This window comes from Polypterus senegalus, chromosome 9 (genome assembly GCF_016835505.1).
Source record: "Polypterus senegalus isolate Bchr_013 chromosome 9, ASM1683550v1, whole genome shotgun sequence".
In the NCBI taxonomy this organism is placed as follows: domain Eukaryota; kingdom Metazoa; phylum Chordata; class Cladistia; order Polypteriformes; family Polypteridae; genus Polypterus; species Polypterus senegalus.
The window spans coordinates 102,322,671-102,336,539 of NC_053162.1; the positions used below are offsets into that span (position 1 = coordinate 102,322,671).

At 37.5% G+C, this 13,869-nt stretch overlaps 1 protein-coding gene across 2 annotated transcripts in view; it reads left to right on the top strand.

Moving 5' to 3' along the window:
* Positions 1–13,869, top strand: part of klhdc4 (kelch domain containing 4) — a 107,979-nt gene that overhangs the window by 52,501 nt on the left and 41,609 nt on the right. For both annotated transcript variants that reach the window (XM_039763532.1, XM_039763531.1), the window contains exons 5-7: positions 3,680–3,816; positions 8,655–8,747; positions 10,712–10,871. In XM_039763532.1, the coding sequence (XP_039619466.1) occupies positions 3,680–3,816; positions 8,655–8,747; positions 10,712–10,871 (390 nt within the window). The remainder of the gene's footprint in view (positions 1–3,679; positions 3,817–8,654; positions 8,748–10,711; positions 10,872–13,869) is intronic.

Sequence of the window (13,869 nt, forward strand, 5' to 3'; positions counted from 1 at the left end):
ACAGACAACTCAATAGTTTATTTCCCAGACCCATAGCCCTCTCAAACCTAACCTAACCTAGCCTGACTACTTTGAATATTCATACATTCTGTCAGATACTATATGAATGTGTGTACGTACACTATATCTACATGTATATGTGTGCATGTGCATACACACTACACACTCACACTTTTACTTGCACATCATCATTTGCATATCTTTATAACTGTACTGTTCTGTAAACTTGTATGAAGTTTTTCTTTTATCTTATGTTATTTGTTATTTGTGTATGTGATACTGTATTCAGCCGCTCAAAATCTACCAAGTCAAATTCCTGTACATTAAGTACTGGTGAATGATAGTGATTCTGATTCTGATATGATTCTGACATAAAATGGAGACTAATTGTGAGACAATACGTGTTGGGGGTTTTAAAGCGCTGTAATAAAAGGAAAAAAAGATTCCTGCAACTCTTAGTAAGTGTCTAAAGTGTTACTGCCCACTTAAGACCTGTAAGATTATTGCTCGTTTTGAGTGCATCTCCTACCAAGGTGGTAATGTCCCATCAGGGATGTTTACTGGCTTGCCATTCTCACTGCCATCATACCTTCCATTACATTACTTGAAGAATTACTTTAACTCTGAAACATTCCAGTCTCAAGAATATAACCAAAGAAAAAGAAATAGTTAAGTTTACATGTTATTGGCATTATGTAAAAACTGAAGCACAACTATCAATTGATACAAAGTATGTAAGTCAGTTGGGTTGGTACAGAGGTAAGAACTGCTGTCTCGTAATCAAGAGGTTGCATGTTCGATCCGGGTCCTCCTCGCATTTATTGTTTTGAGTATTGAGCTGCTATTATTGTTACTTTTATATAATAAAAACATACATATGATTTGACTCTATAACAGCCAGTGTTAATTTATGGTACTTGTAAAATGTAGCGTTGAAGGGAAAAAAACAAAACACACAAATGTAGTTCAATCATTTCACCTTGGTGCCTTGTTGAGCAAACAGACACTGCAGTGTCTATGGTGGGTGTTACTTTTCCTTGCATATGGACATATTCACATTAACATGTCATTTGAACAACTTTTTTATTCAAGCATTCAAGAATAAAACTGAACAAAAATAGTTCAGTTTTGTTCTTGAATAAAATTTAATTTGAATAAAAAAATTGTTCAGACTAAATGTTCATATGAATGTCTGTTTGTTAGGAAAAGTAACATCTTTTACAAGTACCATAAATTTGTACAGGAAGTTACAGATATGCATCAAATGTATGTGTAGCTGCGTTTTTCCAAAGTTACCAAAGTTCAGCAGCTCTAACTCAAAAAAATGAAATTCAACAAAAGCCTGACACGCAGAAATGATTCCACAGACAAAATATCTTCGTTTTTAAAAGTTTAGTTAAGTTTCAAAGTAAAACAGTTCACACAAAAAAGAAAATTAAAATAGCAAAAAAGAGAAAAAATTAATGTTAAGAAAAGTTCAGTTCTAAGCTTAATCTTGTTACATCTCAAATCGTTACTATTTACTTAACATTTCTGAACCATTTCAAAATGGTTAGAAAACTGTATGCTTATCCCATTTCTGAGATGAAAATGGGTCTTTCAAGTCCCTCTTCACTGGGACCTCTTCTAAATACAACTGAGCTTATTATCACACTGTTTCTCAGTTATAGCAAGAAGGTTCTATCTCTTACTAACTTATAGGGGGAAAAGACCATACCATAAGCTATGACTATGGAAGAAATTTATATTCTATTCATATTAAGCAAACATTAATATGAGTTTAACTAAAAACTTTAACTTTCTAAAATTGGCTCTTACAGTATGTTTTTATTATGTGATAATAATAATAATAGCATCTCGCTACTCAAAGTGCTAAATGCAGAGACGACGCGGGATTCAAACATATTACCTTGGCATTTCTAACTGGAAGCTTATCCAGTGCGCCAGCTGCGCAGATTCGGGACGGAGCAGTGTTACCACTGTGACAACTGGATGAAAAAGAAAAACACGTAAACACACACTTATGTGAACGTCTTTTACTTTGTACCGACTGATATTTGGGCTTCAGCGACATGTCAATCGAGCAATTTCTTTTTCTTTAGTTTTATTTTTGAATAAAAGCATACTTGTTTTGTTACACCTTTTCTGAAAGTGTTTCTTGGATATTTGGGATTCACTCATCCTACACTTTCTACTGTGCTACACATAAGTGATGTTTTATTACTATAATGTATGAAATCATTTTCATTTTTAGCTGTGTGTTCAGCATTTCTTGCCTCGCACTTGCTCTGTCATTTTTTATTTACATAGATTATTGCAGACACAGAACACTCATGAAATATGTGTATTTCAAATCATGATATTTCATGACCTATACTGTATAATCCCTTAAAACTGAATCGCCAGATAAGCATTTCAACACAGACTTAAGCTGTAAGGATTGCAGCAGGGCAATGCCTTCATCTGACTAAATGGGGGGTGGCGGGTGTAGCAGGCTTCATTCTGCTAAACCACACATTTGCAAAACAAAAGTGGGCTATTAACTCTCTTAGGGAGGATATCGACTTTTGTCAGACAGGAGGGGTCGAGGACGGGAATCAACTGGAAACAGTGACAAAATCCACCATTTCGTTGTAGTTTGACTGTCTTTGCTGGAAGGAAAATTACCTTTTTTATATTCATTTTATTGTAATCATTCCATACAAATCGATCAATTTTTACAAAAAATAGGATTGAGAACAAGTCAACCCCCACCCCTTACCTTGTTTGTTCTGACTGAGATTGCCTGTGTTGGTGTGAGTAGTGAAGAGCAAACAACAGCATAAAGGGTATCAACATTTGACAAGAGATTGAAGCGAAAGTACTCTGTGGACACCATTTTTCATATTATCACTGAATTTGACTCTGACTGGTTGGGCTCTGATTTTGATGCAAGTGATCTGGAGATCGAGATAAAAACCGAAAGTGAGGTATCCATATTGGTTGATCTGTCCGCACCTGATCATGGTGCTGAACACGTTCATGTAGCTGATGCCAATGACAACAGGTACAAACCAGCTTGCATCACACTGTGACCTTGACTGACGCTACCACTGCTGCCCCCGCATCCCAAAGAGAATATGACAGCCAGCCAGCCAGCCTGCCACACATCCATGCTAGCTGTCATGCTGGTCGTGAGTGGCTGGAGCCACAAGAGACTGCAAACTGGTGGCCACAGCACACAGCAACAGACATTTTATATTGATTTACATGTGAAACTATAGCTTTGTGTGCTTTTCAGAAAACTGCATTTTTTGGAAAAATACATTCAGCCCACAAAGAGTTAAGGATAAGGAGCTATGGGTTTCTTAGTGTATGTCAGGAAAATTTAAGGAGGTCAGGGACAACGAAAATTGTAAGCCTTAGGGATTCTAGTGTTAAAACATTCAAATAATATTCAGTATTGTAGTGTGTTTTTGGTTACTTAACTGCTTAATTAATCCTCATAACTGATTATTATATGACAAGTTACCCAGCATCAGCGTGAAAGTATTACATACCCTAAACGAAATCTTGTTTACTTTTTTTTTTTAATAATATTTTGTAAATTGTACTATAGACATAGATTTGGTGGTTCTTCAGTATTTTGATTTTCCAGGGATTGCTTTTAATAACATTACCCACTTTTCTTTTTGGGTAGGCTGTTGCTGTTCCACATTCTGGTGGACAACTCTGGATTTTTGGAGGAGAATTTGCTTCTGTAGATGGTGAACAGTTTTACCACTACAAAGACCTTTGGGTCCTGAATCTGCAAACAAGAACATGGGAGCAGGTCAAGTAAGAGGCAATTATGTTTTACCAGGTGTCACAGGGCATACACTGCACAGCTTAGGCCATTTGTGTTAAACAGGCTTGAACCAAATCTTTTTCATGTTTATCTACTTCAATTTCATTTAACGCTCGACTCAAAACAAAAAATCACATAGTTCTACTTGTCTCAATGGTGCAGTGATCAGAGTAACAGCAGTTTTAACAACATGGTTTTAAAATGTGCACATAATAAATATGTGGACACTGGAGTAAAATGTGATGTGTTATTGGGATGAAATAACACTATAAAAATAGATCAGGAGCCCAACTATTATTAAATTGTGTATACAATGATCAAAATAGAAGGTTAACTAGAACCACACTATAGAACTATAAGTAGGAGACACTCTTGCATGTCTAGAGAATGTTAAAGAGTGTAGCAATCAATAAAGCCTATCCATTGAAAGAGATAGAAATCTTTAATAAACATATATACAGTTGTGCTTGAAAGTTAGTGAACCCTTTAGAATATTCTATATTTCTGCATAAATATCACCTAAAACATCATCAGATTTTCACTCAAGTCCTAAAAGTAGGTAAAGAGAAACCAATTAAACAAATGAGACAAAAATATTATACTTGGTTGTTTATTTCTTTTAGGAAAATGATTGAATATTACATATTTGTGAGTGGCAAAAGTATGTGAACCTTTGCTTTCAGTAAAGCAAACCCCCCTTTGCAGCAGTAACTGCAACTAAATGTTTCCGGTAACTTTTGATCATTCCTGCACACCGGCTTGGAGGAATTTTAGCCCATTCCTCTGTACAGAACAGCTTCAACTCTGGGATGTTGGTGGGTTTCCTCACATTAACTGCTCGCTTCAGGTCCTTGCACAACATTTCGATTGGATGAAGGTCAGGACTTTGTCTTGGCCATTCCAAAACATTAACCTTATTTTTCTTTAACCATTCTTTGGTAGAACGACTTGTGAGCTTAGGGTCGTTTGTCTTGCTGCATGACCCACCTTCTCTTGAGATTCAGTTCATGGACAGATGTCATGACATTTTTCTTTAGAATTCTCTGATATAATTCAGAATTCATTGTTCCATCAATGAAGGCAAGCTGTCCTGGCCCAGATGCAGCAAAACAGGCCCAAACCATGATACTACCACCACCGTGTTTCATAGATGGGATAAGGTTCTTATGTTGGAATGCAGTGTTTTCCTTTCTCTAAACATAACGCTTTTTATGTAAACCAAAAAGTTATATTTTGGTCTCATCTGTCCACAGAACATTCTTCCAATAGCCTTCTGGTTTGTCCACGTGATCTTTAGCAAACTGCAGACGAGCAGCAATTTTTTTTTTCCAGAGCGGTGACTTTCTCCTTGCAACTCTGCCATACACACAATTATTGTTCAGTGTTCTGCTGATGGTGGACTCATGAACATGAACATTAGCCAATGTGAGAGAGGCCTTCAGTTGCTTAGAAGTTACCCTGGGGTCCTTTGTGACCTCGCTGACTATTACATGCTTGCTGTTGGAGTGATCCTTGAGGGTAACAATGGTCTTGAATTTCCTCCATTTGTACACAATCTGTCTGACTGTGGATTGGTGGAGTCCAAACTCTTTAGAGATGGTTTTGTAACCTTTTCCAGCCTGCTGAACATCAACAACTCTTTTTCGGAGGTCTTCAGAAATCTCCTTTGTTCGTGCCATGATACACTTCCACAAACGTGTTATGAAGAGCAGAGTTTGATAGATCCCTGTTCTTTAAATAACACAGGGTGCCTACTCACACCTGATTGTCATCCCATTTATTGAAAACACCTGACTTTAATTTCACCTTCAAACTAACTGCTAATCCTAGAGGTTCACATACTTTTGCTACTCGCAAATATTCGTTCATTTTTCTCAATAAATAAATGACCAAGTATAATATTTTTGTCTCATTTATTTAACTGGTTTCTCTTTATCTACTTTTAGGACTTGAGTGAAAATCTGATGATGTTTTAGGTCATATTTATGTAGAAATATAGAAAATTCTAAAGGGTTCACTAACTTTCAAGCACAACTGTAAATGCAATTACTGATTTACATGAAATCAACACAGTAAGTATACACAAATGTATATATCGGACATAGTTACACACTGAATTATGAAGAGACAATTGCAATTAAACAAAAGCAAAGAGGTATTGCAAACATGAAACAAATGGTTTTAAGAAAAAAGTAGTCAAAAAATCAACAAGGATAGATCCAAATACAAAAAAACAAGCTAAGAAGAAAAGGCTTGTGCACATAATGTGTAAAACACATTCAATGTATTTGATATCAGCAGAGTTCTTTAACTCAAAACTCATGCCATTTTCATTTGTTTAATTATTAAAATATGTTTGTTAATAAATTAAAAGTGAAGAAGCAGGAGACATCATTTAACTTGTTGTGTCCCAAATGATTACAGGAAATAAGTTTGTAGTTCCAAAACAACTCTTGACAATGTAGCTGGCTGTTTAAGTCCCCAACTCCCCATTGAATGTATGTGGATGATTTCCAAAATGATGTATTTCAAGTTCGATAAAGAATGATTAACTTCAGTTACATGTCAGAATATGAAATATTTAAGATTCTTAGACTGTATGTTCATTTTGTTTTCTGAGAAACAAATTTTTACTTTTGAGAAAGGTTTCCCAAATTAAATTATAGGGCATGTGAATAAAAACATATATTTAACACCACTTGTATTGGTCAAATCTGTGTTTAAAATTGATTTTTTATTTGGAGGTAGGAACAGTATTACCTTTGAATACAAAGCTGTAGAAGCTCCAGTTTAAGCAGGGAAAATACCCAGTTTTTATAAACAGATAATTTTTCAGTTTTTTGCACAAGGTGGTCCAAGGTGTGTTAAATACCAAACCATGGATGTTACAGTTGTGAATAAAAGTAAACATTGATGGGTTTTTAAAAGAAGAATGAAGGGTCAGAATATGCCAGTTTTTGAGAATGGATCGATTTATGGCATTGGCATATTGAGAATATGATAAGGAACACACCATACAAGATTTGTGATTCTGCTGGGGAGTCCTCTACAGCGTCTCTTAAACCTGAACCTGGAACAGGGGAGAGTCCCGAGGCTTTGGAAAACATCTTGCATCACCCCAGTCCCAAAGGTATCCCAACCTAGTGGGGTAAACGACTTCCGGACTGTCATTCTGACGTCACATGTGATGAAGACCATGGAGCAGCTGCCGCTTCACCACCTGAGGCCACAGGTCCGCCATGCCCTCGACCCTCTGTAGTTCTCATACCAGGAGAAGATGGGAGCAGAGGATGCCATCATCTATATGCTACACCGATCCCTCTCCCACTTGGACAGAGGCAGTGGTGCTGTAAGAATTATGTTTCTGGACTTCTCTAGCGCCTTCAACACAATCCAACCTCTGCTCCTTAGGGACAAGCTGGCAGAGATGGGAGCCGATTCATACCTGGTAGCATGGATCGTGGACTATCTTAAAGACAGACCTCAGTATGTGCATCTCGGGAACTGCAGGTCTGACATTGTGGTCAGCAATACAGGAGCGCCGCAGGGGACTGTACTTTCTCCGGTCCTGTTCAGCCTAAATACATCTGACTTCCAATACAAGTCAGTCCTGCCACGTGCAAAAGTTTGCAGAGGGCACTGCTATCGTGGGCTGCATCAGAAGTGGGCAGGAGGAGGAGTATAGGAAACTAATCAAGGACTTTGTTAAATGGTGCGACTCAACCCACCTACAACTGAACACCAGCAAAACCAAGGAGCTGGTGGTGGATTTTTGGAGGCCCAGGCCCCTCATGGACCCCGTGATCATCAGAGGTAACTATGTGCAGAGGGTGCAGACCTATAAATACCTGGGAGTGCAGCTGGATGATAAATTGGACTGGACTGCCAATACTGATGCTCTGTGTAAGAAAGGACAGAGCTGACTATACTTCCTTAGAAGGCTGGTGTCCTTCAACATCTGCAATAAGATGCTGCAGATGTTCTATCAGATGGTTGTGGTGAGCGCCCTCTTCTACGCGGTGGTGTGCTGGGGAGGCAGCATAAAGAAGAGGAATGCCTCACGCCTGGACAAACTGGTGAGGATGGCAGACTCTATTGTAGACACTGAGCTGGACAGTTTGACATCCGTGGCAGAGCGACGGGCACTGAGCAGGCTCCTGTCAATAATGGAAAATCCACTGAACAGGATCATCTCCAGACAGAGGAGCAGCTTCAGCGACAGACTGCTGTCACTGTCCTGCTCCACTGACAGACTGAGGAGATTGTTCCTCCCCCACATTATGCGACTTTTCAATTCCACCCGGGGGGCTAAACGTTACAATTATACAAAATTGTCTGTCTGTTATACCTTCATTGTTATCACTCTTTAATGTAATATTGTTCTTTATCAGTATGCTGCTGCTGGAGTATGTGAATTTCCCCTTGGGATTAATAAAGTATCTATCTGTCTATCTAATACACAATTTAGTGGATAGATTGGGGTCTGCAAATTTCTATACCCTGTCAGCATTGGATTAGTTTAACTCATACATTTTACAGGTATTAAATATATTTATGTAATCATTTTCTGGTCTGATTTTTTAAAATTTTTTTTATTTATTTTTTTATTCCTCCCCCCACCACCACTGGTCTAGAGTGCATGTCTTTGGGTTCTCAAAATGACACCATTAGCCATTATTATGCTCACTCAGCTAAAGCAGAGAATAGCTATTTACAGCAACTGAAGATAAATGTAACACATATGAAATGCATACATTTAAAAGATTTTGCTGTTTTTGACTATGTGACAAGTAAGATAAACTAACGAGCAAAATTTTAATTTTGATAGGGCATCTGGATCACCTTCAGGCAGGAGTGGACATCGAATGGTATATTGCAAAAGACAATTATTTGTCTTTGGGGGCTTTCATGAAAGCACAAGGTAACATTTAATTTTGGTATATCCACCCAACCAATTTAAAATCATTAAGAATTCACACATTTTTGTAGTGATTTAAAAACCTCAGATGGTATGTCATATGTTAAACTGAGCTAAATAAAGCTATTTTTTATTTTATCAGACAAATACATAAATTTAATTATCTTTTTCATCTGCTAAATTGTTAATCTTTATCCTTCACCCTTTGGTACCTTTTATCCCCATGTAATTGAAAATGCCCAACAATGAATTAATCAATGGCCTCAGCTACTGTAGCCATCAACAGGCATAATTTCATAGCATCCTAAATAATTGTTTTGCATGAAATTATCTGAATCAAACTGATTTTCATATACCCTGTTATCTGTTTAGCATTTTTTGTGTATTCTTATATTGTCTTAGTATACTACAGGTATAACCCCATCTTTTCTTTTTATATAATTAGGCAGAAAGCACTTTTAACACTAGAATCCCTGATGCCTTTGAAAAAACTCAAAAACTCGTAATCCCGACCCACCTTAAATTCCTTTGCACCTCTCCCATCAGTGTCTTTTGTTTTGTAAATGTGTGGATCAACACAAGAAGCCTGCTATCCCATCCCCTCACTGCTACAGAAAGGGCAAAAAGTTCTCCCAGCTCAAGTCTTGTTTATCTGGGAGTGAGGTGCCCTGGAGTTGTATAGGGTAAATAATATATCGTTATTTGGAACACATCCATTTCATTTATTTTCCGTGTCTACAACAATCTATGTAAAGGATGACAGGAAATGTTAGAAATGCAAGAAATGTTGAACACATAACTAAAAAATATTGTATATGGTTCAGGGATTCTAGTGTTAAGTCTTGTGTCATTTTTTGAAGTCATGAATACTTATTTTATATTAAATATATCCCCGGGTTACGTATGAGATAGGGACTGTAGGTTTGTACTTAAGTTGAATTTGTATGTAAGTCGGAACGGGTACATTATTTTAATAAATATTGTTGTTGACCGACTGTAACCAAGGGCTCTGCCAATGAATGATGGAGTTTCACCCCTCTCTGACCTTTTTATTATTTCTACTTTATTTTCAATGGTGATGTTTTTTCTCTTCTTTACTGTATCACTAGCACTTGCATCAGATTTGTGTTTCAGAGACATTCTTGAAGGGTGAAGACAAAAGGTTAAGATGAGCTCTTCTGTACAGCACTATACAGTACACGCTGTCACAGCAGGAAGGCACCCGTCAACACGTCTGATGTATTGACAAGAGACAACTTCCTGCTATGTGCGTAACAGTACAAGCAGGCTTGCTATTGAGAATGACTGGGGGCGGCGACGGGGGGTACATCACCAGCCCACTTCAAATTCACCTCCACTACAGTGCCTGCAGCATCTGCCCACCGAGAAAGAACACAGTGAATCGCCCAACCCCAATTCAACAGGCAGCCATCTGAGGCACACTACAATGCTACCTCCACCGCCCCGTTCACCCTCAATTGCCTCTCTTCAGCCACAACCGGGTCACCGCTTGAAGCATTACCAGCCGTGTGTGCTGGGCGGGCAGAGAAACGCCCCCCTCCGCTCCATCCAGCCTGCGTCCTGTCAGGAGCAGTAGCTGCGGCGGCATAGTGGGCGGGCAGTGAACCATCGTCCTGCACACGAGCGATAGCTGTGGCGCTGGTGACTATGGATCACAGGTCACCACTTGCCGCCAGGAGATGCCTGAGGGATACTACACTGTGCGAGCAGCGAAATCGCCCCCCTCCAGCCACCAGCAGCATCCCCAGACCGAAGATGGCAGTTACTGAGGCGCATGCGTCGCAGTTGTGGCCTCGTTTGTAAGTCGTAGGTGGGATGTCTGTAACCTGAGGACTACCTGTATAAGATATTATTCACTTCATTCATTTGAAACTTCAAAATTTATTACAAATGTAACTTTAAAGTGACAAGCACTGACTTAAGTTTTTTTTTTTTTTTTTTTTAAGGGATTATGTTTATTTCAATGATGTATACACCTTTAATCTTGAAAATTTTACCTGGTCCAAGCTGTCTCCATCTGGTAATGGACCTTCTTCACGATCTGGTTGCCAGATGGCTACAACACCTGAAGGAGGCATTGTCATTTATGGTGGATACTCCAAATTAGTATGTGTTTTTGTCCACTTACCTTTTAGCAGTGACTGTTTGTTGAGATATAGCAATGTGAAAAAGTATACCCTCTTTCTATTCTTCTATATATTAGCTTATTTTTTTACTGAATAAGTAATGACAAAGTTGCATTTTTTATGTTGTTTGTTAAATGAGGTTGGATTAATGTATTTTTAGAACTTGATGTAAACTAGTTGATATTTCCAACTATGTAAAACTCTGTTTTTTTCATATAAAAATTACATGATAGTTTAAAAATTTTATTATTAATTGACTTACTGTATGTTCTTAACTAATGGTAGTGTGACAAATACATTGCCTGGAAAAAGATGTATAGATGAATAGGGCATAAGTCATAAATGCAAAAAGAAAGAGTTCTGACAAAATATTTATTGAAAAAGGGTAACCCAAAATGTTAACGAGAGCGTTTCCAAGTACTAGTGTGGAAAAGTAGCTATCATGTAATGGTGTGTTGGTTTTAAATGTAATCTGGTAAGAGTTACTCCACGAAGAGACAGAAGGGAATAGGTGATGGGAACAGGAGTTAGTAGAGTTCTCTCAAGAAGTTGGGTTGTAGTTCGAAGTTCCCACATCCTATAGTGTGAATGCATTTCCCTAGATACAAGCATTAGAAAACTTTGCTGGAAGGGAAAAGAGGGCATAGATGTTAACTTAAATTAATTAAATTGGAAAAATGCATGTTTTACATTACGTTTAGTTTAATTATTAGATGCTTTTAAAACTTAAATTTTTATTCAGTGCAGCTCTTCCATTCTCTAATCTCTACATTACTGCCTGCATCGAAAAACTGAAATACACAGCATTGCTGGGTATTTTAACGCCTACAGATAGGTTTTCACCCACCCACATATCCTACAGTCTCCCTGAAGTGTTAGAATTTGTTTATCTATATGTCTAAATAACACTAATTTCTTAAAACATGTATAATATAATAAAAGTCAGTGTTTGATTCATTGTTTCATTTACATGAAGAAAAAGTACAGCTTAACTCTTAATGAACTTAATAATATTTTAGTTCTTTCGATATAAATGTCATATACATTTAATGATATAAAAATAGCTGTTGCTATAATAAAAGATTCATAAAGTGAAATAGAGCACATTACCACAGGATATTGAATAGAAAGCTCTAGTACTTGCTTTTGAGCAAATTTATGCTCCAATATTTTTACCATGGTCTACTTACTCCTTGAAGGAATTTCACCCTTGTATTGTGAGTGAAACTGCAGTTTCCTTCAATGCATTGTTTTTCTCCATTATTATGCTTTTAGTGATGTTTTTCATATTGTTCATGATAGAATTCTATGATACCAGCTCACAAGATTAATTACCTATTAGCCATTAATTTATGGTGGTTTATCATATTGTTTTCATTAAATGCAGAAATCTGAACTTAGAACTTCATTATTCCTATCTGCAGTTATACAGGGTAGTCCAGATCTAATTATGCAACTATGAAAAGGCGAACACATTGTACCCACTGTTCGACTGACAACCGTCTCCGTCAAAAATAATTTTTTGTGAATTCTCTGTGTAATAATAAACTTAATAAGTTATAGCGTAATGAAAACTGCAGAATTAGATCTGGACCATCCTATATATGTTGTCCCTTAGAATTTACGGCTGGGACAGATTATCTTTTTTCTTTGCATATTGCCAATTCAGAGTTGTGATTTGGAAAAACTATATTGATTTTCATTTTTATTCTGATGAGTCCCACTTATATTTCTCATTTAAACCAAAATTAAGTTTTTAGTTACATTGTTAATAACTGTTTTTTGATATTAAATAGTGGATATATAGCAGTTATTTGATAATTTGTGTTTTAAGTCAGAAACAAATACTTTCAGTGGGTGGTAACTGTGAATAATAGGACAATACTAAATAATCAACTCTTGAATTTCAATTTAATTGATTATACCTGAAATTTAGGTGTTGACATTAATTTGCCCTTCATTCATCATATTGATGTGCCTTTAAAATCTCTTTTTTCCAGCTGAGGGATACTGGTAAGTTAGGGTTGTTTTTTAAGATACAGGATCTTGAAAAGCCAATTCCTTCTTTTGTTTCAAGAAGGAGTAACTATTGTAATACTTTGTAGCTGCACTTTTTGAATCCCTCATTTCTGACAAGTTGGATCACAACGTAATATATCTATCTATACTAATAAAAGGCAAAGCCCTCACTGACTGACTGACTCACTCACTCACTTACTCACTCACTGACTCATCACTAATTCTCCAACTTCCCGTGTAGGTAAAAGGCTGACATTTGGCAGGCTCATTCCTTACAGCTTCCTTACAAAAGTTGGGCAGGTTTCATTTCGAAATTCTACGCGTAATGGTCATAACTGGAAGCTATTTTTCTCCATTTACTGTAATGGAGTTGCGCTCTAAAGCCGTGGGTGGCGGAGTTTCGTGTGACATTATCACGCCGCCCACGTAATCACGTGAACTGACTGTCAACGCAGTACGTAGAAAACCAGGAAGAGCCCCCAAAAAAAAGCGCTGAAGAAAACATGCATTATATAATTGAGAAGACAGCGAAACAATAAGAAGCGAGCAAGTGACATATACAACCATATTCATGAGTGCTGCTACTTCGGAAACAAAGCACGTTGTAAACCTAAAGTTTAAATTAAGCTCATAGACAGGCTGCCGCTGGCGTTTGTCATGTCCACGGTTAATGCGGGATACAAGTTTAATGAGAGGACGCAGGATATAAACGAGAGTTTTGCTCACTTTGTAACTAAGTTAAAATTACAGGTTAAGGGCTGTGCTTATGCAAATTCCGAGAGACTTGTGTTTGTGGGGGATTGACAGTTAAGGCGGGTTAGGGAGTCACGTCATCATCTCCCCTCCCATTCACCTCATTTTGCTTTGAGCTGAGCTCCGCAGCTAGCATAGTGTTACGGAAGCGACTTTGTGACGCTGCCACCAAATACTCACAGAAAAATCCACAATCCTCTAGGCAC